The 25,197-nt window shown below is 45.1% G+C and overlaps 1 protein-coding gene across 1 annotated transcript in view; it reads right to left on the bottom strand.

Annotated features, from left to right (window-relative positions):
• The window catches only part of YEATS4 (YEATS domain containing 4), a 214,200-nt gene that overhangs the window by 89,066 nt on the left and 99,937 nt on the right, over window positions 1–25,197 (bottom strand). The window contains exon 6 of the mRNA XM_069629340.1: window positions 20,028–20,115. Within this exon, the coding sequence (XP_069485441.1) occupies window positions 20,028–20,115 (88 nt within the window). The remainder of the gene's footprint in view (window positions 1–20,027; window positions 20,116–25,197) is intronic.

Below are 25,197 nucleotides of genomic sequence, written 5' to 3'. Positions count from 1 at the left end.
CTGGCCTTCTGGCCGAGAGCAACACCTCCATTAAGTCTTCTGGAATGGTCCCAATCTTTGCAACTTATCCTTCAGAAACCAGGCATGAAGATTCAGAGTACTGATTTTGGATGAAGGAGACCCTCACCCCACCCCCTCACCTCTTGCAAGAGCAAGTCCTCTCTTTGGGGAAGGCGTATTAGGGGGCAGATGGCCATTTCTAGAAGGTTTGCATACCATGTTCTCCTGGCTCAATCCATAGCAATGAGGATCATGGATTTCCTGAACTTCCTCAACCTCCTGATGACATGAGGAATGACAGGGACTGGCAGAAATGCATACTGAAATGGGAATTCCCAGTCCACCACAAACGCATCCCCTAGAGCTCCTCTTTGAGGCAATTCCCTGGAACAGAACAGGTCACACTTACTGTTGGCACTGGTTGCAAACAAATCCCCTTACATAAAGGGCGAAAATCTCCAGGAGGACTTCCTGATCTAACTCCCACTCGTGGGAGACTGTTCTCTGCCTGCTCAGAGTCTGCCGCTGTGTTTTCTTCTCCGGCCAGATGAAGTAGAGAGATTCATTCTCTTAGCACCCAAAACTAGAGCTGCATTGCCTCTCTGCACAGAGGCAGTGACCCTACACCCCCTTTCTTGTTGAGGAAGGACTTGGCCACTGTATGGTCTATCATTATCAGGACATTCTTCCCCCATACAGAGGGCAGAAAGGCCATCAGCGCTTGTCTGATTGCCCTCAACTCTATAAGGTTGATGTGAGGATTGGACTCCGACGGAGATCAGTGACCGTGGATTGGAAGGTCTTTCATGAGGGCTCCCCATCCTGTAAGGGAGGAGCCCATCACAATCATCATCTCCGGCTATGGTTGCCAAAAGGGTTCTCCTCATAGTCTCTCAGCAGGCCCACGACAGGAGATACTGGGCAACCTTGTTAGGAGCCTGAAGTAGGTCAGTCATGCTGGAAGATGTTGGGCACTCTGACATTTTTAGACCAACTGTACGAGATGAGCCCTCAATTCGGGAGGCGTCCCCGAGAACCAGTCCAGGACCGCTCCAATAAACCAGCTTCTGTGAAGTTGTCAAGTGGGACTAAGTTCAGGGAGAAGCACAGCTCGTGGAGGTAGTGGCAAGTGCGACAGAGGTGACATTGAGCCTGGAGAACAAGCCATGATCAACCAGTGCTTCAGGTAAGGGTATATTTGAATTCCCTCCCTCCTTAGACTTGCTGCCACCACAGCCATAAGCTTTGTGAAGACCCTCGGGCAGAGGTGAGCCCGAATGGCAGAACCTGAAACTGACAATGAGAATTGCCAACTGTAAACCTCAGTTAGTTTCTGCATTTCTGATGAATGGGCACAAGAAAGTAAGCATCCTCAAGGTTCAATGACACCAACCAATCCGGGAGTCGAAAAGCCTGAAGGATCTGCGAAAACTACCATCTTTAACTGGTCTTTCCTGAGGAACCTGTTTAAGCATCTCAAGTCCAAGATGGGTCGCAGTCCTCCATCCTTCTCGGGGATTATTAAATAGGGAAGAGTACCATTCTGGATTCCTCTCCGATGCAGGTACTAACTCGATCGCACCTTTCTTCAACAGGGTAAACATTTCTTGTAAGAGGAGCGGATCCGGATTAGATACTGAATGGGCTCTCAGGGGCAATCTGGTGCCTTGTTAACAATGGAAGGCAGTAGCCATGGGCCACTGTCTATAGTGCCCAAGAATCTGAGGGTAGGCTCTGCCAGCTCTCCAGATGAAAGGACAGCCTGCCTCCCACCAGAGTGGTTTTGAAGGTGCTTCTGCAGCTGAAGGCAAAGCAACAGAGGCTGAAAGGGAAGCTTTACCTCCTCGGCCTCTGGAACCACGAGGAGCTCTCCTTCGACCCCTCTGTTAATATTGGCCCCTTCCTCTTGTGATGGACCTCTCCACCCTTGGTTTTGGTTTGGCTGACTAATAGCTGCGCCTAGCTATTTCACTGCAGCTTAGGAAGCTTGCAGCTTTTCTAAGCTTTCATCAGCTTTTGAGCCAAAGAGTTGACAACCATCAAATGGCATGCCTAACAAGCAAGCCTGAAAGTCCGGTTTAAAACCAGGCCAAGTAAATCTTCTGGCTACTGTGCTGACTACCATTGTCCTGCTGACAGGATCTTCCGAGTCTAAACCGAATTGCAGTGACTGGCACATGACATCCTTGCCATCTTGCACCAGATTCAAAAAGCTTTGCCTCGCACTGTGGGATGTGTTCCACTGCTAAAGCAATAACAACCCACAATGTGTGGGTAAACGTGGCCAAGGCACCAGTAGCATTCATCGACTTGAGGGCCATACTACCTGCACTGAAAACCCTCTTTTTCAAGGTATTAATTCTCTGGTCATCCCCATCTGGTAGGATGAAAGGGTAAGACGTAGCCTTTGAGGAGGAGGTTGCTGCCTGCACCACCAGACATTTTGGTGTAGGGTGTCGGGTCAAGAATTCTGGGTCAATAGCGGCATCACTATATTTTTAGTGACATTTTTATTTACCGCAAGTGTGGAGTGTGCTTTAAGCCAGTTCTCCTGTACTCAAGCCGTATGAAAGGGCAATACAGGCTCTCTCGGGGGTCCACTGGCCAAAATGTCAGGTAGGTTGTCCTTTTCAAATGATGGCTATTGCCCCCCCCCCCCAACCTAGGTACTCCGTGACTTGTACTCACCCCTGCCCTATAAGAAGGGTCAGAATGATCCGACACCGCAGGTTTGGCAAAATCAGTTTCAGGGGAAGTGTCTACACCAGATTCTTCAGTCTGGATTCTTCACAGACTAGTTCCTCAAGCACATTAGGTGTACCGCACTCTTAGCCAAAAGGAGCATCTTGGTGGTCCTCTTCTCGAAAAACAGATCCTATATCCCTGACGAAATCAGATTTTGCTATAGGCTTGAAAGACGGACGCATCGACCATGGGTTTTGATATCTTCGAAGGTGCTGATGGCGCCGAAGTTAGTAACGGCGTTGAAAGCCTCACAGACTTCGATAGATGCATTGTAGGGGGACTCGGGTACATGTACCGTCTCAGTAGTCGAGGAGGAAGATTTGTACTTCTGCCTGTGCTTCGAAGAAGACTCCTTCGATACATGTCGAGAAGACTTGCCTCCCGGTCTGAAAAGCATGCGAGAGGATGTCTCAACAGGCATCCTGGCAGTCTTGTCAGACACAGTGGACTTGGAAGCTTTTTGGCTCATTCGGAGAGGCACTCTGAGCCATCTTTTGAAAGACCTCCAGCATTTTCACACAATCTTTCCCAGTCAGCGGGTGACGGCGACTTACTCAGGAAATGCTCTGTCAGGAGAGGAGGATGAAGACGACGGCCATCTATGGCGACAGTTGATTTTCTTTTTATAGGAGGATGACGAGTGCCGAGATCTTGACCTCGAGTGCTTTTGGGGTTTTGAGTGCTTTTTCTCTAGGGAAACATACGATGTATAACATATCTACGAAGTACTTTCAGATATGGAATATGTCGGAGGACCCAATCCCCTCAAAAGGTTTTGCTCCACAGGTGCAGCACCGCTTGAGTCTGGTCTTTAGTGTCGACATCATTAGACTTGAATGTTCAAATGTTCACCCAGTACTTGAGGAGCATGGCCTCGATAGGATTTCCTAAATTGGAAGGAGGAGAGAAAATAGTGACCATTCCTTTGATTGCACAATAACCACATCGCCCCAGACAAGCTGGCGTCCCAAACTGAGCCCTTCAGCATTCCTTAGTCTCACCTCATGCGACTGCCATCTTAGATCATATAGCCTTCCTAGCATGTATTAGGTTTGTCTTCCTGAGAATACAAATGGAACCATAAAACACTGGTCAAGCTCTGCCCTCGAGTATCCATTCCATGCATTTATTACCCAACCTCAATTCGACCCTCGAAACCTAACTGGACCCCACTGGTCATTCAATAACAAGGCTTAATGCTCTCAGGAAGTTTGTCCCTTGTATCTACACATCCATCTGGCCATAAAATCTGACTTAATGGCAATTAATTTTGTCCTTGTCTCCAGAGACCATTTGGTCTTCTATCGCCATCTAATCAACGTGGTTCGCTTACTCCACCTCTTGACCTGGTCATCCAAACACCCTGGTGCTAAGAAAGACTCAGCCACTGCAAATCAGAAACTTTGGGCCTAAAGCAGACTGCAATCTTCGAAGTGTTCCTGTTCAGACAGTAGAACTCATAACATCATGATATTCTAAGTGCATATTAAATCCAAGTCATCTCAAGTCCCTACATGCTCACTTCATACGATTACCACTTCACTGTTGACAAACGCCTCCTCTTCCAAGCATGGAACACCTCACACTTCACTGAAGGTGCTACAAAGTTGTGCCCCACAGATAACATTGTGATTACATTGTATCATGTAGCAACATAAAAAGCAAACTAAAACGTATTCAAAACTAGATACAAAGTAACATATATCCCACATCTTCCAATTACACGGAAAACGTTAATTGCAACACCACGTTTAAACAAGCCACACCATCGTCTAATAGAACTTACGTAGCGTGTACCTTTTTACCTTGTTGGCACATTGTATGTGCATCCCAACATATCTGAATTGTCATCTGTTTCGTGAATTAATTTAAGGCCAGAAAAATAACTTTGCTGTGTTATCACATACAGCCTACACATGTGTGCTTTATCCTTTCATATCCCAGTGTCTGGTAAAATATTTACTTTTAACATAAGCCGACTGCCTCAAGTGTATACAAGGTAACCTATCAATTTCCTCAAACTGCTAATCAAGCTTATATCGGTCTCATAATTTAATTTAGCCATTGTCAAAGTGGCCAGTCTTCCCATCTCTTACTTTGTAAATGCAGAGTTTCTAAAGGATAAAGTAAACAACTGTCCAGAGCTAATAGACAAAGAGGGACCTTGGGGGAGCTGTCTGAGAAGACAGAGGCTGCCCGTAATATGGCAGACTTCGCTTGCCGCTCCCATCACTACCACAATTGGATTTCCCTGCATCACTCATAGGAAACTAAGCTGGCTGATGCTTATGTCATCATCCAGATAAGAACAAGGTCTGTTCTTTCTTCAGTTAATAAAAAGGAAATACAGGCCTTAGCCCATCCATTTTGAATGGCAGAACCTCCTTTTGACCTATAAAAGATAAGAGGGTTTATCTGAGGTAAGAACAACCGTGACAAGGCTTGAAAACCTTCAGCATTATTGGGCATGCATTCATCATATCTCCCCAACCAAGAACTCAATTCACTGTCCATAGGCTCAGATGTGTGTAATTGTGCATAATAAGTCTTATTCACAAATACATTTGCAATACAGACTCCCAGACATGATGTGGACACTTCTAGCAAATTTTCCAATTATAGCAAGGCTTTGTTAACTCCTAACGGGGTTGCTTTAAAAACATCAGGAGGGGGCATTCCTAAGGCAAACAGGATACTCAATGGACAACAAAGCCAAGAAATGTTATCCAAGTTCACCTTCCTAGAAAGATCATGTGTTTTCAATTTAATCGAGGCGAGAAGTCATTTATAACGCGTCTGTACACAAGACCACTTTCCTCAACTAGCAATGTTACCTCCTCCCCTATTCCTGTTATGTATATTGTAATATATATCCCTGCTCAAACTACTCATTATGTAACCTATGCATTATTCATGACTCTGTAACTAAGCATTGTACTGTAACAAGTGCCACGATGTCCTTGGACTGTTGTGCGCTATATAAATACGAAAAAAAAAAGTTTCAAGGCACGACAAGGCAGGCGGGGGAACGCAGTGGGGGCTTGACAGGGTAAGGACATGACCAACGATCTTACAAAGCTTTGTGTCATTCAGTTTGTGCAAGTGCGAAAGCACAATAGGGGAAGGTGGAAGAGGCAAAGGGCAAGTGCAGCCAGGGGGCTGTAGAGCTTACAGTTACAGCCCCCAAGTGTGTGGTAGGCCCAGAGGCAGTGCAGGGGAGACTGATCATGGAGAAGCCTGGTACCCAGTGAGACTCAGGAGGTAGCCAAGCAACCAGCTGGCGCAGCGGACAGGTAAGTCAGCAGGGGCGAGAGAAAGCAGAGGAGAAAAGGAAGGTCGTGAGCAGTTCCCGAAACTTCAGGTGGCCCTGCTCAAGTTTGAGAGGGGTACGAAGGTCATTCCAGAGGGAGGCACCTGCAGAGGAGATCTACCCCACGACCACTCTCTGCCTGGAGAAGCGTCTGACCCTCAGAGCTGAAGGTAGCTGAGCGAAGGGCTTGAGAAGGAAGGCATTTTGGAAGAGTTGGATGTAGTGCGGGCCACAGCCCCAGAGAGCCTTGTGGACGACGCAGAGGGTCTTGAGCTTGATCCTTGCAGACATTGGGAGCCAGAGGAGGGATTTCAGGACTGGAAAGATACGGTCCCTTGGCTTGAGGCCAATGATGAACACTCAGTTCTGTTCTGGATGGTTGCAGGGGGCAAAGAGTAGCAGATGGCAGATTGAGAAAGATGTTGCAGTAGTCCAGCCTAGAGAACCACGGCTCTGGAGACAGAGCGCCTCTGGGAGAAAGAAAAGTAAGAATACCTCTGAGGAGGTACAGCTGCTAGGGAGCTTTCTTGGCCAGGTCTGTTATGTGAGGAGAGAAGGAGAGAGTGGAATCGAAGATGACGCAAAGGTTTTTTTGCCTCACATGAATGCAAAGGACGAGGGCCCAAGGAGGGCGGACAGAGTGAGAGAAGGAAGGCAGGAGCAGGGGTCCAATGAGAATGATCTCCATCTTAATGGCATTAATGCAGAGATCGTTGGGAGTTGTACCAATCCTGAATCGCGGATATACAATCAGGAACGAGCGAGAGAAGAGAGGAGCCTGAAAGAGAGCAGAGTGTCATCCGCATAACACTGAAAGTTATACAAGAAAGTAGGGATCAGGTGGGTGATGATAGAGCCCTGGGGAACACCACATGTGGAGGAGAGAAGTGGTGGAGAGAAAGGACCCAAGTTGGACCTTGGAATGTCGGTCCAGAAGGATGGAGGTCAACCACTCCAGGGCATGATCAGTGATGCCCAGGTTCTCGCAGTGTCAACTAATCAGGATGGCGTGATTAACCGTGCAAAAGCAGAGAAAAGGTCAAGACGGATGAGGCTATAAAGGAAGGCTAGAATCAAGAATTATTTATTTGCATTTGTAAAGCACACAAACTGCCCTGGGGCATCGTGGCGCTGTTCAGAATATTTGCTTGGTTACATAAGTGCATGTGGTCAAAATCGGTGGCATAGGACATGACTGCCAACTCCATCTTGAAGGGCGGCAACAACAGGTAATGCATATGGTAAAAATCAATGGCAGAGAACGTTAGCGCCAACCCCATCTTGCAGGTGGCAACAACAGGTAATGCAAAGGGACAGAGTATGTGGTAGGATTTACATGCCAGCCCCTGGTTAAGGGCATACAACGTATTAGTCAGAGGTAGGTAAGAGGGCAGCCGACCCTCAGGCGACCAAGGAGGGGTGGGGGAAGCATACATACAGCGGGCGAACATAGGGGGGGGGGGAACCAAAGGAGGGGGGGCTGGGGGAGCATACATACCGCGGGCGACCAAGGGGTGGGGCTGGGGGGAGCATACATACAGTGGGCGACGAAGGGGGAGTGCTAGGGGGAGCATACATACAGTGGGCGACCAAGGGGGGGCTGGGGGGACAATACATACAGTGGGCTACCAAGGGGTGGGGGGCATACGTACCACGGGCGACCATAGGGGGGGAAGCATACATACAGCGGGTGACCCGGGGGGGGGGGGGGGGAGCATACATACAGTGGGCGACCGAGGGGTGGACTGGGGGGCGCATACATACAGCGGGTGACCCGGGGGGGGGGGGAAGCATACATACAGTGGGCGACCGAGGGGTGGACTGGGGGGCGCATACATACAGCGGGTGACCCGGGGGGGCGGGGGGGGGCGCATACATACAGCGGGCGACCAAAGGGGGGCGGGGCGGCATGAGTGGGTCTTGGAGGGAGGGCCGGCCAAGCCTGCTGGCTTTCCCATAGGCCAAGACATACTGTGGCTGAGCCAATCAGGGCAAGGAGGACAGGAGACATCAGCCCAGGCACTCCAGTGCCTGCGGGTCGGCCATCTTGAAATGGTGATGCTGGACCCCAAAGTAATCAGGAAAGGCACTACGGTGCCTTAAGTCCAGCATGTAATTTCAAATATAGCGCGGATCCGCTTGCACAGCGCAGGCATCAGTGAAAGTAAAATTAAAAGGGCATTTTTCAAAAATCGCGATCGAGCGCGGATTTACCTTTATGTAAGCCAAGTGGCTTACCTTTCTTTTAGGTGGTAGTTGCTGCAGTGTATCATCTCCAGATGGAAGTGGGAGTGAGGCAGGGGCTCCAGCACCCTGCAGATTCAGCTTGTGAAGAAAAGTGCTCTGGCCGAGATTAGAGAGCAGATCTTCACAGATGTTCAGGAGAGCAGTGTCCATGCCTCTGGCTGCTCTGAAGCCAGACTGATGATCATGGAGACAACCAACAGATCACTGTGGAGGGTAAGCTAGGAGATAGCCAGCTTTTCCAGGAGTTTGCCCAGGTTAGGAGTGATAGAGATCGGGCGATAGTTTGCTGGACAGGTAGGGTCGGCAGAAGGCTTTTCAAAGAGGGGGTGCACAAGGGAGTTCTTGGGGAGAGGGGAAGGATCCAGTGGTGAAAGAGTGATTGCAGAAATCGGCCAAGGCTGGAGCGAGGGTGTCAATGTGGTCCTTGATGGTTCTGGAGGAGCAGTGGAGCACCTGTTTGTACTGGTCTAGAAAAATAGTCAGGTTTCGTGAGAGCGACGCAGCCAGAGGGGGGGCCGAGAGAGGTAGTAAGAGAATAGCGAGGACAGGATGTTCTGGGCTTTAGTGGTGAAGTGAGAAGACAGAGGCGTACAGAGGGCCTGGAAGGGAACAGGAAGTAAAGACTGCAGAAGGATTGGCAATGAGAGTAGGAGAGGTCATTCCAATCCGAGAGGAAGAGGGCAGCCTAGCCAGGAGGTCTGTAGATGGTGGCCACAGTACAAGAGAGGCAAGGAGAGAGAGTCTGCAGACTAGGCATTCAGAAGGAGGAGTAAGCCTGTGTAGGAATGACAGAAGCAGGGACCCACTCCAGAAAGATCAGTGTTACTCCACCTCCGGGTCAGTTGGTTCTGGGTTCAGAGAGGATCTTGTAGAAATCGGGGATGAGAGTGTCAAAACTTGTGATGGAGCTGGCCGTGAACCAAGTCTCGGTGAGAGCGAGGACATCCAGGTCAAGTTCTTCGAGAAGGTGGCAGCTGTCAGATTGAGTGTTTAACAGCAGAGCTAGAGTTGAGAGTAGCGGCGTGGAGCGGGTTGCCACATTTGGGAGTCTTCCAGGGAGGGGTACAGGTTTGAGGTACACCCAGCAGAACTGGTAGAAGGAGGTGCCAGAGATGTGGCGGAAGAGTAGCTAGTAGGAGTGGCAGGAGAAGGAGACACTTCTCGAAAAGGAGGAGATTGGGCTGAGGGCCCTGGACCAAGACGGTGCCATTCAGATAGACATTAATGATGGTCTTGGAGGAGTGTAAGGAGGCCAAGAGGACATCCCACCGAGTGCCACCATTAATGGGAGAGGAAGCGAGACCATATGAGGGGTCCATAGGTCTGGTGAGGGAATGAAGCAGTATGTCGGTGAGTGTCTGGGGGAAAATCACTGATGTAGGTATCAGCAATAGGGAGGCCTGGGTTGGAGACAAGATGTCCCAATTGAACTTCTTCCTTCCAGTCTTAGTGAGAGGGATAGGATAGGAGATAGAGTTAAAGATGGGAGACACAGAAAGCACCATAGAGAGTACAAGGAGGAAAGTAGGAGGAGGGAGCGAAAGAGGGAAGGAGAGACAGCCCAGTGCCGCACAACGCAGGAAGGGATGTACTTGATTATTTCGAAGACGATAATGTCAAATTCTAAATGTTTGTATTCGAAATAAGCACCCCACAGCTAAATGGCCTTTGTAAACTGCACCACTCCCACCCCCTTAACTTTCAGCGACACACTTCACTGTGTGCTGCCAAATGCCTGCAGCAGCAGTTACCTTCACTTCTGCGGATGGGAACCGATGCTGCAAGGCCGCTTGTTTTTTTTTCTAAAGCTTTTGTGTTTTGGATGTGTGGGACAGCCCCGATTCCATTATAGCGTACCCATGCAACCACTGCTTCTGTATAGTGAAGACAGAATGGTTGGCATTTGTGACTATGTAATTTCGGTACAGCCAAAATGTGATAATTTCAACCATTCGTTTTTTTAAACTATATTTTTGTGCAATACCCACAGGAAGCGGGGACACGCAGGAGGGGCAGACAGGAGACCCACAGCAGTACAACGGTAGTCCCAGTGACCTATGAAGTGGGAGAGAGCCTAATGGAACAATTCACAGTAAGACAGTAACCAAAATGCACAAGCCACCCAGATTTAACTAAAAATGAGGGATAAAGGTCTAATTATAAAAACAGCAGTAATGCAAATGTGACTTTCCTAGGTGTTAGAACTCTCTTATTTACTGCACCTTTCCTTCCATTTTTATGGACCCCCAAACTTTTTGCTTTTATTTTTTATCATGACCTGTACTTTTTACAGTGCAGTGAAGCCTTAAGCTTCACTACACTGTGTTTTGCCCATTTGTTATGGGGGAAACTGACATGTCCTTCAGGCGGCAAGTACTGGAAAACCTTAGTGTAGTTACTGTGTTACTACTTTTAGTAATTTTTGATCACTTGTGGTAACTTATCATTGTACAAGGCATCTTACAATTCAGTAGAATGGTTGTTTTTGCCCTAGATGAACACTCAAAGGATTTGTTACTGTAGGTGTGCTAAATGAACACACTGGTGGCAGCAGTGACGTTACCATTTTTTTTGGTGCTTTTCATTTTAGCCATTTCATTTTAGCCTTACCACATTGGCTACTAACTGTGGCTAGTGCCCAAACATGGCTGTGCCACATTTTCTGATCGTCCTTTGGCCATCTTGTTTTTTAGCCTTCTTCCTGGCCTATGAGGCCAGGAAAATCCTTATATAGACTTCCAATGCTCAGGAAAGCAGAAGCTTTTGGTGGGCTACTGGAGGGCTATGTGTGTTTGCTGCTAGGATGTGTGCTGGGACTGTCTGGTCCCAATCCACAAACTGGTTTGTGTGCCTGAGTGTTATGCAGGAGTGTTCCCACCAGTGGTCCTGATTGGACCACTGCTGGGATGTGTGTGGGGCTAGTTCTCCTATTGGGTGTTTCGGCTCTTACTTAGGATAAGAGGGCCCCTGCACCCTCCCTTGTCTAGTCGCGCTCTGAAACACTTGTGTACGATCGTGATACAAATAAAATATTTCATACAGCTCCTTATGGGCAGTGTTGCTGGGGGCCCTTAGGGTCCTCTAAGATTATTTTTCTATATCTTCGAGTAACTACAGTAGCTAATTAGCATCTCTTCCAAAACTCTATAGTCTGAGATTGGCACACACCACCTTCAGTGGAGTGCCAAAGGGGTACCTACTATCTCCCTTCTATCTACTTCTGTGACTTAAGTCACAGACAATCTCCTAGTTATGGCTGGTGGCAGTGGACGTATTCTACCAACTATTGTGTCATTTTTATACTGCAGGCTATGTCCATAGCCTCAGTATTGCACAATAGGGGCACCCAAGTACCAACGTGGGGCACCCAAGTACCAACGTGGGGCACCCAAGTACCAACGTGGTACCAACGTGGGGCCTCTCCCCCCACCCCCATTACTAGCGTGGATGTCCTTTGTTAGCCTTTCTACTATTGGGGGGAGGTTAGTGTGTGTTTGAGGGAACCCTTGGGTATCCCCCGCCTAGGCTCCAGAGTGTCTGAGCAGGCAGGAAGTGGGGGAGGGTGCTCCCCCCCACTTTGTCTGCCACAGTGCCTGAATAGGACCAGCTCCCAAAGGCGGTCTGGCTGTCCTGATTGGACAGCCAAACGCCCCTTTCTGTAAAATTCTGAGAGATTGCAGAGGAGTGTGTGCTGGAACTGTATGAAAAGTGAGGCTTCTGGAGTGAAAAGCAAGTCGACCACGAGAAGCTGAAGTAACCGAAGAAGACCAGAGACGCCTGCAGACTCTTTGCAACACTGAAGCGACCACAGCTGTCCTGACCCAGTTTTCTTTGCGACAGGAGCTCTGAAGACTCCTCCTTCCCTTTGGCTGGTGGGAACAACCAGTCCGAAGACTAACTTTGAATTAAGCCATCTGCCGAGGTCATAGGAGCTTCCAGAGTTGCGGAACCCAAGCCCATTTCAAGGGCATAGTAATAGAAAGGCCGAATCCGTACAAATCTTTGCTGAAACCATAAGGACACTCTAGAGGTCCGATCCAACTCGCCCATACCCCCTCAGAGTGTGGGACTCTAGGAAGCGAAGAAGATTGACCGGGCGATCAGTGTCCTTTGTTGGTGCTGCAGAAAAAGGCACCAAAACCGCAGAGTGAACCAAGAAGTTGCTGAAAGCCAGGCCTCAGGTCCTCCCTCAAGACTGCTGCTGAGCAATCCCGTCCATTGTCCTGCCTTCAGTCATCAGACCAAGGAATCCGGAGGTTGGGTCCAGAGCTGCAACATCACGGAGCATCCAGCACAAACATTTTCTTCTAACCTAAGGTATCGTGGGTAAAAAAGGTATTGCTTACCTGGTTCCAAGAAGTCGCTCCAGAGCGTTGGAGTGCACCTAGAGATGTCCAGGGTCACCCCCCCCCCCAATTACCTCTGACTTAAGCCGCTGCTTGTGTCCCTTCATCAAGTCCTTTTTTATAGGTCTCCCTTGTTAGTTAACTTGCTGCTTCTTTAACACTAGAGACTGGAAGAAATCCTCTTGAACTCTATGTATTTTGCTGCTTGTCAAGACTTCAAGCCCTCTCCGAACTGCCTTTAGTTAGGGTTGTGTTTTTTGTACTGGCTGTGCAAAGAAACCCTCTCTAGAACCTTAAACCAGGCTAATGTTACACTAACCACTTTCCTCCCTTAAAGTGACTTTACTATATATGTGTTTGCAGAATAAATATATTACCATATGAACTGTTAAAAACAGCAGGTGTGTGTAATAACAGATAATAAGATATTGTCTTTTGTGTTTGTTCGCGGTTACATTAGAAGCAACGTTAGAAAGGGAAAAGTGAAAGTGTCCTTTGAAGTGTGTTCAAGTATTCCAAAGTTTTCTAACATAAATGTCTTAAGTATTTAAAGTGATTCTGGTGTGTGACGGTCCTAGATCCTTTCCTCTAGCCTTCTTTTGGTGGCGCGCAGGCTAAGAGCTGTGAATTAAGGCTGTTAGCGGATCAAGCAGTGCCTTTTGTGCCCCCTGCACTACCCGTGTTACCCTGGAGAGTTTCCTTAGTCTGCTCGTGTCTACTGACTATACGGTACTTTTCCTGCTGCACGTAGGGAATTGAGTGAGTGAGCCCAAGCCTGAGCACTTGTGGGCCTGTTCGCCACCCCATGACAAAAACCCCTCATAAGTACCGGGATACGAGATTCTGTCTCGAGTGCCGACACACGGCAAACATTTCCAAGAACTGTGGCCGGCTGGGCCGCTTTGTTGCCGCCTTATTGCACCCACCACCAGTCGTCCTTTGTTGCTGGGTCGATAGTCCACCTCCCTCCCACTTCAGACTCTCCGCAGACTCTCCTCGCCCTGTCCTTACCTTTCCGCAGTTGGGTCGTGCGTGGAGCTGCTTGCTGCTGCACGGTGAGGAGACACTGAGACGCTGAGAAAACTGCAGACGCAGGAGCGGACGCTCCCTTGCAGCCAACTCTGGGCAACTGAGTGCGTTATACACTGTTTGTACAACTAGGCAGATAGCGTGTGTCTTCCTGCACACTAAGGACACAGTAGGAACCGTATATCAGTCGGTTCATCTACCAGAACACGGGATAATAATTAAATATCATTTATTATTTTCTTTTTTTTATTCAAGAAATTGTTTCAGTTGAATAAACAACTTTTTCAATTGTATACATAATTACTGTGATAATGAATACAAGCATCTGAAAATTACAATTATCTCTCAATTACATCGAGTAATATACAGGAACTTACACAATAGTTTAGTTCAGTTTGTTTACAGTTTGCAGTATCACTAGCCAATCATAAACATGAGTTTGTTTTACCAATTTCTTTGCAATATTGGAGCAGTCATCTTACTTTGAACGTTTTCTCACTTCCATTTAAAACTTCCATCTATTTGTATCAAGTTAAGTTTTTTTATAAAATGAATGATGTCAATAATCAAGGACGTATTGGAGGTGTTGAAGATTGTTACCCATAGTTTGTGAGTCAGTATTCGTCGATGTTTAAAATGTCTATAAAGATATTTCTTATGTCAACCAGTTTGGTACAATCTATTAGAAGATGTCTCATAGTTTGAACTGAATCAAAAACTTCACAGTAGGTGCATATCTTGGATAGTTTTCCAGATCTATCCAGAGAAGCCAATTTTGCTTTCGTAGGTAATAAATTAAACCTAAATCGCAAAAATGCATCCGTGTATTTTCTATTCGGAAATGTAATCAGATATTGTGGTAACACATTCATAGCACGTATTTCAAAGGCAAACAATGGCTCGAGAGCCTTCCTACAAAATTTGACTACTCCGAAAGGGACCAAAATTACACAACGAGGAGGAAAAATAGCTGGAATGGAAAGTAACTCAATGGAGCCACAAAGAGTTGAGAGCACTGAACCGACATACATAGATCTGACTACGGTGGAAGATGTGATACCGGATCCAATTATAGAGCATCAGCAAAGAGATGTCCTCAGCCAGGAAGCCTTGTTGAACCTCTCAACTTATTCTGAAGAAGAGCAAGAAAGGAATTGGGACTCGCAAGCATCAATGAATAATCAATCTCTAATTGTTGTTGACTGCTACGAAGAAGGCTTTACCACAGAATCTATTCATACAGATCTTACCTGTGAAGACATCTCGGATTCAGAACTGGAGATGTCGAGATTTAGTACGGAATCAATATCAGACGGCGAAGCCTTTACATCGCAATATTCAGAGAGGAGTCAAAGCTCCAACCGATCAGAACATAGTCTAGATACAGATCTGAGAGCCAAACTGTGGCAACCTGTGTTTACTAATCCTATGGAAACTCAGCAAACTACAAAATTAAAAATTGAGCAAATGGAAAGTGACAACTATCAACGTGTGCTTAAACAGAACTAATACTTTGCGCTTGATGCATGCAATACCGGCGCTTAGATGGATCAACACAGGACACAAAAGTAGTAGAATTTATGGATGAAAAAACCCAGATAAGATTCTTGTACATTTTCACAATACAGAGAATAGTGAAAAGATCACCAATGAGGCTCCCCTCTTCTCGAAATTAGGTGTTTCATGTACTGCTGTATCAACAAGTACGAGAAAACCCTTACGGGATTATCATCATCATATGAAGGGATCAAACAAACAGGAGAGAGAGGGGAATGATGGTGTACATTCGCCGAGGAATACTTCAAAAAACAAAATGCACAGCTCTGCAGAAAGAGTGATAAACCGATACAAGCAAGTAAACTTCAACAACCCGCCTTTCTGGAGAGACGAGGAAACGCCAAATAGGAGGACGACAGCAATGAGAAAAACCAATTTATAACCATCAACTGAAAAAGTGAAAACTACACTGTCTCTCTGTAGTTGGAACACCAGAGGATTCTCTCATCTCTTTCGTTTAAATTCGGATGACCTATGTAAACATAAGTTCATATGTTTACAAGAAACATGGATTGACACCATGCCGGGATGTGACGGTTACACTGTGATCATGAATCCTGCAATATCCCGTACAAAAGGACGTCCATCGGTTGGCCTATTAACGCTGATTAAAATGGAAGAGAATATCCAAGTGACAAATTTCACTAACATTTCACCGTGGATTCAAGTAACAAAAGTAGAAATCAGGAGTACCAAGATGACACCTGGAACTCTGGGACAAGTAACGGCACAGAAATTAGCGATATTTAACATTTATTGGAATCAAGCAGCAATTCAGATGGAAGAATTCATTGACACTTTATTCTCAGCTGTAGATGATGTAATGCTGGACGATAAGGACACTGAAATAATTCTATGTGGCGATCTCAATACTCATCTATTCGACCGACAAGGAACAGTGATGGAGAAAAAAACTCCTCTCAGCAAGAGCGAAAAATTGGATTAAAGAAACCACATGGCGACAGCTTTACTGTACCAATCAAATGAACCACAGCGCAAACAGTATTACTTGGTCTAATGGGAAAGTGTCAGTGACTCTAGATTACATATACATGTCATCAACTTTACTGTCACTAGTAACGACACAAGACATTACAAGATCAGAAAATAGTGATCATCAAATACTCAGTATTACATGGAAAGCACCGTATTGTGAAGGTAGTAAAGTGTACTTAACTTCTAATGAAACTAATTCTGCAGTCACTCGACTACGTATTAGTGACACTCAAATGAAGAGCTTAGTAAGCACTTACATCAATCCTGAGGTGACTGGCATGGAACAAATAAACTATGAATGGATACTCTTACCGTTTCTACGAAAGATCCACAAACAAGACGCCTCAAAAGAAAAGTCATCCACATGCATACAATATCCAAGTAGTTAACAAAAAACAAAATAAAACCAAAAAAAAAAAAAGAACTGAGGAGAACGCTCACAGAAATTAAAAGAAAGAACATGGGCAACACGTGGAACGCCATTCGACAAGCAAAACAAGGCTACAGAAACTGGATAAAGAATGCAAAAGCATTGCTCTCCCAACAAGATGCAGATGCAATCCTAGCCCTCTTGAAAAACAATACAAGAGGATTGTTGAACCTATTAAATCCGCAAATGGACAGCCAACACAAACTAATCCAAGGAATTGAAGAAGCTGCATGGATTAACCATTTTAAATCTATTTATGAACGAACAGTGAAAAATCAACCTATCAGAATGGAGCAGAGTGAATAGATTCCTTGGACAAACTCTTGGACATTGGAGAACATACTACCAATTATAAAGAAGCTCAATTCATCAAGGGCTCCAGGGCCAGATGGCCTAAGTAATATACTCATTAAGAAACATCCAGAGGATTGGGCTAAATTCTGTGTCCATTTATTTGCGGCAATTGAGAAAGCAAAACAAATCCCGATGACATGGACAACAGCTATTCTGATACCAATATACAAAGCAGGTGATAGACAACAGCCGATAAATTACAGACCAATTGCTCTCTTGGATCCAATTGGAAAGATCTTTGCAATGCTCCTCCTCAACAAACTTAACTTATGGATCAAAGAAACTGAGCAATTTGATATCAGGCAGACGGGATTTACTAAAAGTACTGGCACACATGTAAACCTGATGATCTTGAATCTATTGAATCATGAGGCATTGGTCAACAACCACACGACATATGCAGCATTCATAGACCTGCACATGGCCTTTGATATGGTTAACAGGACAACACTGTGGGGAAAACTAAAGAAGTGGAATTGCCCACCGACGTTATTGGAACCTATCAAACAACTATACACCAATACCACTCTAAGAATCAGATTATCACAACAAGGACAATTGTTGGCACCCATTGAAGCAGAAAATGGGCTCAAACAGGGGTGTCCCCTTGCAGCAACGTTGTTTAAGCTGTACACCATGGATCTTTCTGAGCCCACTCGCTTTCAGAAGGCAAATCCACCCAAATTAAATAACCAGCAGATTTACCACTTGATGTATGCAGATGTCATTGTAGACAAAACTGAGCTAGGGCTACAAAGAAGTCTTCGGGGCTTGGAATCTTACATGTTGGAAAATGGCTTAGAAATAAACACTGCAAAAATAAGAATCATGCCACTTTCAGCAAAGAAACGACAGAAAAGAAAACAACAACCCTTTCAGTTCCAAATGAATGAACAAAAACTGATCATGGTAACTGAAATTAAATATTTAGGAGTCCTAGTGAACCAATCAGCAGTAGAAACACCTTGGATAACACATCTGAGAACAAAAACAGCCTTATTGGCGAGACAAGGGCTTTTCATACATAGAAAATTTGGAAAATTCTCTTTGCAACCAATTCTCATATTTTAGTGCCAAAAAGTGATTGCGATCCTGAGCTACGGAGCGAGACTATGATTAATCTTGATCAATCTATCTGGGATATCTTGGAAGGCCTCTTTTTAAGGAAAATCCTTGGACTATCGAACTCATTCCTGATTAAAAGAATTAGACATGAGATTGCAACACAATCATTAAGATCAATAGTCGAGTGGAAAAAACTCGATCTGTTCAGAAAAATGATCAATGAGGATGAAATTCCAGCATACAAACTGGCGAACACGGCATTAGCATTATGGAAGGATGCAATGCAAAGCGTGATGGCAGTAAACGGTATAACAATGGAGATGCTTGTGAATCACCCATAATGTGCCAAACAAAGACTACAGCGAAATGATTGGATAGCTACTCTAACAGAGAAATCAAGTTATCAGATGAACTTGCACTGTGACTTGGACAATCGCACTATCAATGTTTTACCTGCGTATTTGAAGCAATTTCCAGATAGGCAAATTAGGGACACATTTATTAGACTACGATTAAACCAACTACCGACCCGGGAATTGATGGCAAATAACAGACAAATCCTGAAAGAGGAAGCATTCTGTCGATTCTGTGAGAACAAACAGATGCTCGAAACTATCCATCATATCATCATGATTTGCCCTGCATTAGCCGAAAAAAAACTGGTTTCGAGAAACGATAACAAAACCCGGGCAGGAACTCACTTGCCAGGACAGATGGATTCTAATACTGTTAGGGAACAACAGGAGCCTTACTACGGTTATAATTCAATTTTGGAACCATATAATCATAATGAAGAGGACTTAACCTTACTGCTCATAGCAGTTTTCAATGTAGTAAGAAAATGACCATAGATGCTTTGGAGAGGATGGACAAGGGGAAATTATGTGTGCTAAAACCCTGCTTTTTCTTATTTTTCTTTTTCTTCTCTTTTTCTTTTCTCTTTCTATTATTGTGAATTTCAGTATTATATGATATGGATAAATGAAGTTTTTTAATAAAACTACAACATTTAAAAAAAAAATAATAAATATAACTTCATAGATTATAAGTGTAAAGAGTTTCTTTGGTGTAATTGTCTAACTAAGGTTCAGTGTACTTACCTAAAGCTCACATCTTCCTCTTAAGTTAAGCCTGACGGTTACCAAGGTCCCAAGTTAGTACAGACAGATACTAAGAGTTGGCGATCTACAAACCACTGTGATAGCTTACTAAAGTCTTACTACAATAGGACTTTAGGGAAACTCCCCTAGTAGCAACTAACCATGTATTTACTTGTAGATTTATAATCTGATGCACTGGCACATTTATTTAGCGACATGAAGTCACTGCCACAAATATATCAGGGCACATTGACAAAGTTACTTCAAACCAATGTTGGTAAAAGAGTTTTAAATTCGATGTGCCCATCTGAAAGAGTTCTCATAAAGCTTGGAAGCCAATGTTGTGTATTTAAGTTTACCTGGTTCCACAGAGCCAACCACTGCGTTCACTGGGAAAGACTGAAAAGTTCCTTAGTGAGGTCATCACATCTTCCACTCATTTCATTGCGATCAATGTACTGAAAATGTAAATGGTGGATTTTGTGACTGGGTGAACCTCTCTGCATAGGGATATTGCATGCTCTTGTCTGTGTTCACCCTACAGAGCGGCTAAGCTTTGATGAACCAACCTCATCCAAAAGTCCTGCATCGTCTTTCCAGGACAGAAGGCTGGAAAGCAGCAAGCAAGAAATACACGTGTTAACATTTGAAAGCCTGCTTACAACATCTTTCACTTTACCAGATTAGGAGATATGAAGCATCAGGGTATTTGGGAGCGAAGGCCAGGTTTCTTGGGGAACAATAACGTTTTAATTGCTCATAATTCATCATCCATAAAACTTTATTTGAAATGAGGCAAGCCAAACAAAGGCAACATACGTTTCATGGCTTTGTTGATAAACACTTACACTCTGTTTCGTGCTTGTATGCTCCAAGCGTTAATTGCCGAGACGTTGTCAAGAGTTGCTGCATCATTGCCGTTGGATCCTGAAAAATCTATGGAATGGAAACAATGGGTTAACAAGCGCAATTTCTCTTTGCTTTTCAGTTCTATTTTCATGAATAGCATACATTATGTTGCAGAACAATTGTCTACCTGCCAACTTTATCCCAGGGGATATTTTCACCTAGTCTAAAAAAAATCTATGTAGGAACAAACTTTACCAATTGACTACCATACAAGGTAAAAACACCACTTGCTCAATGCTGGTTGTTTAAAACTACATTTTGTCAATGGAATAAATGGATTCAACGAACAGAATGAAGAAAAGTGGTAATCATTCAAGAAACTGCAAAAATAGGTGGGAAGCGAAATACATTAATTTAAAAAATCCACATCAGATGAATACTAAAATCTTTACAGTTGTTTACTCTAGTAATTGGAGACAAGTTTAAGGTAGAATGCTCAAGGTTTTAATGAGTGTGATGAAGTGCCCTTCCAGACTCTTGGGGTAGTGTATGGAACCAAGCTATGTGATGCTGGGCAGGGGAACACTGAAGGGAGGATTCAATGGTTTGCCCAATATGTCCAAGCAGGGGCTGGTCACTGAGCCGTAACATGCTTCTGCACCTTTAGGAGTAGCTCCAAGCACGAGGACTTGTTAGGACATGTTTTCTGAAGTCCAACTAAGGGCTTAGTAAAACCATTCAACTGAGACAGTTCAAGACTCCACTCTTAGAAGAAGGCTGTACCACTTGAGTTCATGGTAGCATAGACAGAGCAGCCAGGCCTATCTTGGGGGGGGGGGGGGGGGGGCTGTAGAATCAGTACAAATGAAATTGTAATGCAAATGGTCCAAATAAACACTGATTTAGATACAAGTAGGCCTAAATAAATCTAGGGGTAAATAAGTACTAGCACACATTATACGTAAGCACAATTATAAAAACACAACACTAACATAAACCTTATTTGGAACACCCAACAGTAGTTCTATGCACATTCAGTATAGGTCACACCTATTCTTCGGGAGTAAAAACCAATGGTTACTTTCACAATTACATTCAGGAATTCCAGGGCAGTAGGCCCTACCAGTTGTACAGTGCAGCTCAGTAAAAAAATAAATCACATAATCAGTCAACTGGACAGTATATGTTTTGTGAATAGCAGAACACTTATTCTAGGTACAGTAGAAACCTATAACTACTTTTGTGATAACACAGTTATACTAGGAGTAAAACTCAAGGATGTAATATTCAATTGCAGGTTCTTTTGAGATCAGAGAAACACAGATTGAGATACAGTAACTCTTGTAACTTATTTTTGGATGGGACTCAGCTAACGCAAGGTAAGTAAAACCCATATACTTTTTAAATCTCACAATGAAGTCCAGGTTAGATCTTTCCCAGCAATACAAGTTAAACTTATGTACCACCTATGAGGGACAGTTAGAACCAGAGACTTTGTGTGTCCGTCTACAACAGCACAGGGAAAGCAAAACCCAACGTTACACTTTACTGAATGACTCAGTTATTCTAGCTAGGTAAGACCTCATGCAGACTTATTCTGGACAGGCTAGCAGCAAGTCAGGGGAAGCAAGATCCAGTTGGGGGACACTCATACAATAATCCCAACAGGAATAATCTGGTGAAACCAACATTACTTTTGGGAAGATGCACAATCAAATCAGAGGTGAGTAATATACCTTCACATCTACTTTCTATTAGAATGGCAAAACGATTTCAAAGGAAGATGTTAACCATACTTTTGAGACTAGTGCATCACACATCCGAGGTAAGTAAGAACTTTTGTAACTGTTCACTCTTAGAGTGCCAGTTACCCACCAACTGTTTTAAAAGCAAGTAACTTTTCTTATCTAGGCAAGAGGCCCAATACTTTAAACGTCTTTCCCTTATTCTTGGAGCACGAGTGTTCTCAGTGGCAGAAGGGAGGTCACTAGGATCTAGTGTCCAACAGACGTGTCAGAATAGGTTCTTAAGTAGCAAAAGTCAGAGTTCCTCAGGAAGAATGGGCAAAAGGCGAGTATTTTACTTTAAAGTTAGAAGAAGATCCAGGGGCTTCACAGAAGACACCCTAGGATGAGAGCTCTCCCCATCACATAAAACACACACAGCTGCACAGAAATCCAAAGAGACTTAAGGCAAGTATATACCCAAGCCAACACAGTACCTCAGCATTGAAGATTTTTTCCAGGAGGACTTGAGGATCTGCAGCCAAATAACCGGTCAGCGGATTCCTTGTCGTGGTGGCTGAAAACAAGACCTCAGAAGGAACTTTGCAGCAAGGATCAATGGAGAAGGCGCCAAACAAGGTTTTCCTCACGGCTGGATGCGGATCTGTGGATTTGGCGCCTTTTTCAGGACCACAGAAAAAGACATATCACTGGTCAGATTCTTGTCGTTACAAAGGTCCAACACTGTGGTGAGGGGACTTTTCAGACTTGATTCGCGCCTCTGGAGATAGACCAGGATGACCATGAAGTTTCAGCGAGATTCCAAATTTGGAAGACTGTGCACCCGAGGTCCCGGGGTATTGCAGCCCTGCAAGGTTGCAGCAACGCATAGAATGGCTCAAAATGCAGGTCTTCTTGAGTCTAGTGGGTCTCACCAGGCTCTGGGTCGGGGTTGTTGTTTTCGGAGACCTCAGGTCGATTGGAAGGAAGGGCTACAGCAGGGTCACCGGTCGCTGGAAATCATCTCAGCCGCTTTTCCTTCATCAATTTGGTTCCAGTGGTCAACTTGTCTTAAGCTTCCAGATTCCCAGTATTTAACAGGAACTACAACACAACTTCTAAAATACAGGGGAGAGAATGCAGAACAAGGGGCTGCCTGGTTGTCCAATCAGGACAGCCAGCCCCCCCCCCCCCAACTGGGATTTTTACCCATTCAGGCAAGTAGGATGACAACGCGCTGCAGAGTTTTGGATTCCTCCCTCGCTTCCTGCCTTCACACACAGACAGCCTGGGTCAGGGGAAGGAACACGAAAGGACAAGAAACACTAAAATGACAAAAAAGAATACAGGGGCCATTTTGGTAAAATGAGCACCCTTAGGTGCCTTTACTGCAGCTGTGAACACAGCCCACGGTAAAGGTGCACCAAATTAATACAAGGTATCACTGCCACCAGCCATTGAAGGTAAGCTTGTCCCTGTAACAGGATTGTTACAGTTTTAGCGTCAAAGGGGATACATTGCATCTAAGGTGGGATGTGCTGGTTTCACCAAACAAAATGTAAAAGGATCCGAAGATCTTTTCCACCCTTGGGAACTGCAGTTCTCTCAATGTTAGCCAGAAAAGCCCCTAGGGCAAACCAGCAACAACAGGCACTTATTGCCAAAAGTTGTTAGAGGTTAACTTTAAAAAAGACACTATGGTGAGTCAAAAAAATGACACCCATAAAAAGAGTAAAAGATTCTGCGAGTGTGGAAAAAGGTTCCCACACAGAGGTATAAATGGATGTACCATTTCTATGGAAAACTTACCCAACAGACTACATCTCATGTACCCCTACGCAGCAAACATCAGCAGAGGTCGTTTCCTATAAACAAGTGAGGCATGCTCCCCCTCGACCCCTCCCATCTCCTGCAGGACAGGTTTGCATGCTAGCTACTGACACAAGCAATGGCACTAGGGCTGCTTGTGTGGAAGGGTTACCAAGTCCTACAAACAAAGAAGGATGCAAATCTTGCTTCCCACTTGCAAACAGCATACACAACCAACCACAAGCTAAGAGACCCTTATTGCATGGATCCACATATTGCGACTGAGCGCATGGATCCACATATTGCGACTGAGCATGTAAAAAAAAATAAAAAAAAAAAATGTAAAAAAAACATGGAGCTCTGCAGTGGTGATCACAGCATTCACAAACTGGGTTTGTAAGGTGGCAGTCAGACTTCATCAAAGACTGTTCCGAATCTACGTGCCGAAAAAAGCGGGTACACTGAAGAGCTACAAACAACTGCTGCTTAGACGTTCGATTCCCAGCCTGGAAAAGAGACGTCCGAATTCAGTCAGGCATGGGCAGAAATTGGCAGCAGGGCCAACCAGCTATATAAACCACAGCTTGCTGATTGACACTTCTATGTTTGGAGTTGAAATTGTTTCGGAGAGAGTTGGATGCAAAATGAGATTAAGCAGGGAAAGGGAAAGGGAAAGGGAGGGGGAAAGAACATCAGGAGAGAAGGAATATGCACACCATAAGCCTGACGGGAGGGAGTTGAGGAGGGGGTGGAGATACGAGCATGTGGCAGCAAGTCAAGGTAGCGAAAGAGGAGGCTAATGGAGATGAAAAGGGCAGGAGGAGCGTGCAACTGTGCAGACACATCAAGGAGTAAGATTATGGGCAGGATGTGGGGATGAAGGGGCAGGACCCTGAAAAGGGAGGTGCTAAGAGCCTCTCTGGCAGGCCAGTGAAGAGTCCAACTCTTGGTGACTGCTCTGGGGATCCTTCCATTATGGTTCAACCGCGGGCAGTCTTTGCATGGCTTAGCGGGCGTATGGGTGTCCATATAGGTAGATGCTTGGCGCAAGTAAAAGCTGCATGGCCAAGTGCCAAACAATCCTACTCGGTCAGAATCGTTTAAAAAAGGCCATGGAGAGAACAGCTTACCAACGACCGAAATTGATCTTCACTGGCTGGCAGTTGAAGAAAGAATCATTTTCAAGAGCATGACCTTTGCACACAGGTGCCTATTCGGACAGGCTCCAGGTTATCTTAAAGAAAGGATCACCTTGTACACACCTACAAGATCCCCAAGATCAGAGGGAAAGAACCAGATAAAAAGCACCCTGTTCAAATGCTCACAGGGCATGGGCAGAGCTTTCCCAGTCAGAGTAGCCCTGATATGGAACAAACTCCCTGTCGAGCTAAGACGAGAAAGGAACTACGAAAGCTTCCAAAAAAAGCTGAAGACCCATTTATTTAAATGAACCCACAACCCAGCTAAAGCTTGACATTTTTTTTTTTTAAGATTAGGATAGATTTCCTTAATAGTTTGTCTTGTTCGTCTTGTGTTCCTTGTTGTGCCCCGATGCCTGCGGGCTTCAGCGCGGTGAAAACCAATAAATAATTAAAAATTAATAATAAAAAAGAAAATAGGGCCCCGAGACCCAGGT

Source organism: Ambystoma mexicanum, chromosome 12 (genome assembly GCF_040938575.1).
Source record: "Ambystoma mexicanum isolate Mex_15411 chromosome 12, UKY_AmexF1_1, whole genome shotgun sequence".
Lineage (NCBI taxonomy): Eukaryota > Metazoa > Chordata > Amphibia > Caudata > Ambystomatidae > Ambystoma > Ambystoma mexicanum.
Note: the sequence above shows the minus strand (reverse complement) of the source record. Positions and strands in the feature narration are given on the sequence as shown.